The 2856-nt window shown below is 53.3% G+C and overlaps 1 protein-coding gene across 1 annotated transcript; it reads left to right on the forward strand.

Annotated features, from left to right (window-relative positions):
• Positions 1-1116: 1116 nt before the first annotated feature.
• Positions 1117-2715, forward strand: LOC121026494 (aladin-like; the record flags this gene model as incomplete). Its single annotated transcript, XM_040469337.1, has 6 exons — positions 1117-1341; positions 1664-1788; positions 1975-2035; positions 2155-2245; positions 2449-2542; positions 2625-2715. Coding segments are annotated over 6 exons (687 nt in total), but the record flags the coding sequence as incomplete, so codon positions are not given.
• Between the last annotated feature and the right edge of the window lie 141 nt (positions 2716-2856).

Here is a 2856-nt window from a genome sequence, read left to right on the forward strand (position 1 = left end):
AAAAAAAAAAAAAGTGCCAGCCTTTTTTACCCCCAAATTCTGAACTCATAGTAACGTGAGTATGTAAGGATATCGATACAGAGAATTTTTTTGCCGCATTGTTTGTAATAAAACATCACGGGGGTGCCTGGGTGGCTCAGTTGATTAAACGTCCGACTTCGGCTCTGGTCATGATCTCATGGTTCGTGAGATTGAGCCCTGTGTCAGTCTCTGTGCTGACGGCATGGAGCTTGGGATTCTCTCTCTCCCTCTCTCTGCCCCTCCCCTGGTCACGTGTGTGCTCTCTTTCTCTCAAAATAAATAAAGAAACTTAAAAAAAACCTACATCGTAAACAATTGAGAAATCTCCATTGGTGGAGGCATGAGTGAATGAATTACAGTTTATCTGTTCAGGGGAACAGAGACAGTGGAGCCACTGAAAAGAATGAGATGGATCTCTGTGAACGGACCTGAAAAGATAACTGACTTATTGTAAAGTTCAAGAATAAGTTGTGTTCTATGATCTAGGATCTCACTGGCACTAGAGGTAGTTACAGTTTTGTGGAAAAGGAAGAGGATGGCATTGATTCAGGTCACAGCCTGCACCCGCCAGGCCAAGTATGTGGTTCTGGATGTACAGAGCTGACGAAGTCACAGCCTCATGGTGGAGGATGACCTCACATGCAGCACCTTTGTGACAAGCAGAAAATAATGCGGGAGCACAGACAGGAAGACTAATTCTGACAAGGAAAGACAGAAAGACAGGGTTTGCAGCACGGGATGAGTTCTGGGGAGCAGCAGCAGATATTTCTGGAAGAGAACTTGGAACCCTGAAGTAGAGTCATAGATGATCCCAGGCCCCAGGCCGGGCGATGCGGCGGGGAGAGGGCTCTGGTCTGGGGCAGAGCGCGGCCTCTCCTCTGCTCAGCACCATCCAGCGCTGCTGGTCAGTTCTTGTCTCCTGGAGGCCCACGATACAAGCTTCCTCTCTTTCATGCACTTTCATCCATGGACCTCATGGTGACGACTCTGCCCGCCCTTCCTTCCTCCCTCCCTCCCTCCCTCCCTCCCTCCTTCCTTCCTTCCTTCCTTTTTTCTTTCACTTCCCTGACCCTTATTCATGTCTTCTAACTTGGATTTGAGGGGCCATTGGGTTTGGAAGTTTTAGTGGAAGGCAAGGAAGTAGAGTCGGGGGCGTTCCTTTTGTCGCCTTCTGACTTGATACCGTTTCCCCTCGGCAGACCCTCTTCTGGCTGTGCACAAGTGCTCTCTCACCCTGGGCACACACCTGTCACCAGCTTGGCCTGGGCACCCAGTGGGGGACGACTGCTCTCAGCTTCACCTGTGGATGCTGCTATCCTGGTGAGTGGTCCCCACTCATCCTTTGGCCATTTGAGCCCCCTCAGACGTGAGGCAAGAGCATTCTTCTCTGGTGGTGGAAAATATCCTGGGGGCTCCACTGACAGCGTGGAGCCTGCTTGGGATTCTCTCTCCTTTTCTCTCTGCACCCTCCCCTGCTTGCTCTCTGTCTCAAAATAAATAAAGTTCTGCTTGCTATCTCCTGTTTTAACAGCCCCTCTCTTGCTTCCTCCCCTTTCTGTGTCTTTCTACCTAGAAGAAGGGCAGCCCCCGTGACAGGTTGGGGATGCTGGAGTTCCCTCTCACTCCTGCCCCTTCTGCCTAGGTATGGGATGTCTCAACGGAGACCTGTGTTCCCCTTCCCTGGTTTCGCGGAGGTGGGGTTACCAATCTGTTCTGGTCTCCGGATGGCAGCAAAGTTCTGGCTACCACTCCTTCGGCTGTCTTTCGGTGAGTGGGAGGAGAGCAGGGGAAGGGGTAAGGACAGGAATGACCCAGAGAAAGGCACTTGGCTCCTGGAACTTCCAGCAGGAAGTTCTGTGACCATTCTCTGACCTGGCCCTGAGACCGGCAGAGGGAGGGAAGTACAAGTTTTGGAACCTAGAGGTCCTAAGCTGTGACCTCTTTCTGGTGCAGAGTCTGGGAGGCCCAGATGTGGACGTGCGAGAGGTGGCCTACTCTGTCAGGGCGGTGTCAGGTAAGAGGCGACTGTGATTCAGAGAGCCAGGGAGCAGGTGGGCCCCAGATTGTCCCAGCTTGTCTCCCTTTGTCCCCCTACAGACCAGTGTTCCTCTACCTTTTGTTCCTTGACCCCAGACTGGCTGCTGGAGCCCAGATGGAAACCGACTGCTGTTCACTGTATTGGGGGAACCACTCATTTACTCCTTGTCATTCCCAGAACGTTGCGGTGAGTCAGGGGAAATGGCTCCGGATGCAGAGTATCTGGGGCAGTCAGAGGAAGGCAAGAACCCCCTGGAATATGCTACTCTGAAGGATAAAGGGAAGTAAAACTTGGGAGACTTGAGAGGTGTTGATGCTTACAATAGGTGGGAGGCAGGGGACCAGTGAGAGGCCCTTTCCTGTACTCCAGAGCCTCTGCCCTTCTTGCAGGGGAGGGAAAGGGGCGCGTTGGAGGTGCAAAGTCAGCCACCATTGTGGCGGATCTGTCTGAGACAACAGTACAGACACCAGATGGAGAGGAAAGGTGAGCTGATTGGTGAGGGAGGGGCAGTCAAAAGGTGGAGGGGCCATGCTGAGCCCTCCCAACCTACTGTTCTGACCCATAGACTTGGGGGAGAGGCTCACTCCATGGTCTGGGACCCCAGTGGGGAACGTCTGGCTGTGCTCATGAAAGGTAAGAGTTGGGAGGGCGCCTGGGTGGCGCAGTCGGTTAAGTGTCCGACTTCAACCAGGTCACGATCTCGCGGTCCGTGAGTTCGAGCCCCGCGTCAGGCTCTGGGCTGATGGCTCGGAGCCTGGAGCCTGTTTCCGATTCTGTGTCTCCCTCTCTCTCTGCCC

This window comes from Herpailurus yagouaroundi, unplaced genomic scaffold (assembly GCF_014898765.1).
Source record: "Herpailurus yagouaroundi ecotype Mexico unplaced genomic scaffold, PumYag 116584, whole genome shotgun sequence".
Lineage (NCBI taxonomy): Eukaryota > Metazoa > Chordata > Mammalia > Carnivora > Felidae > Herpailurus > Herpailurus yagouaroundi.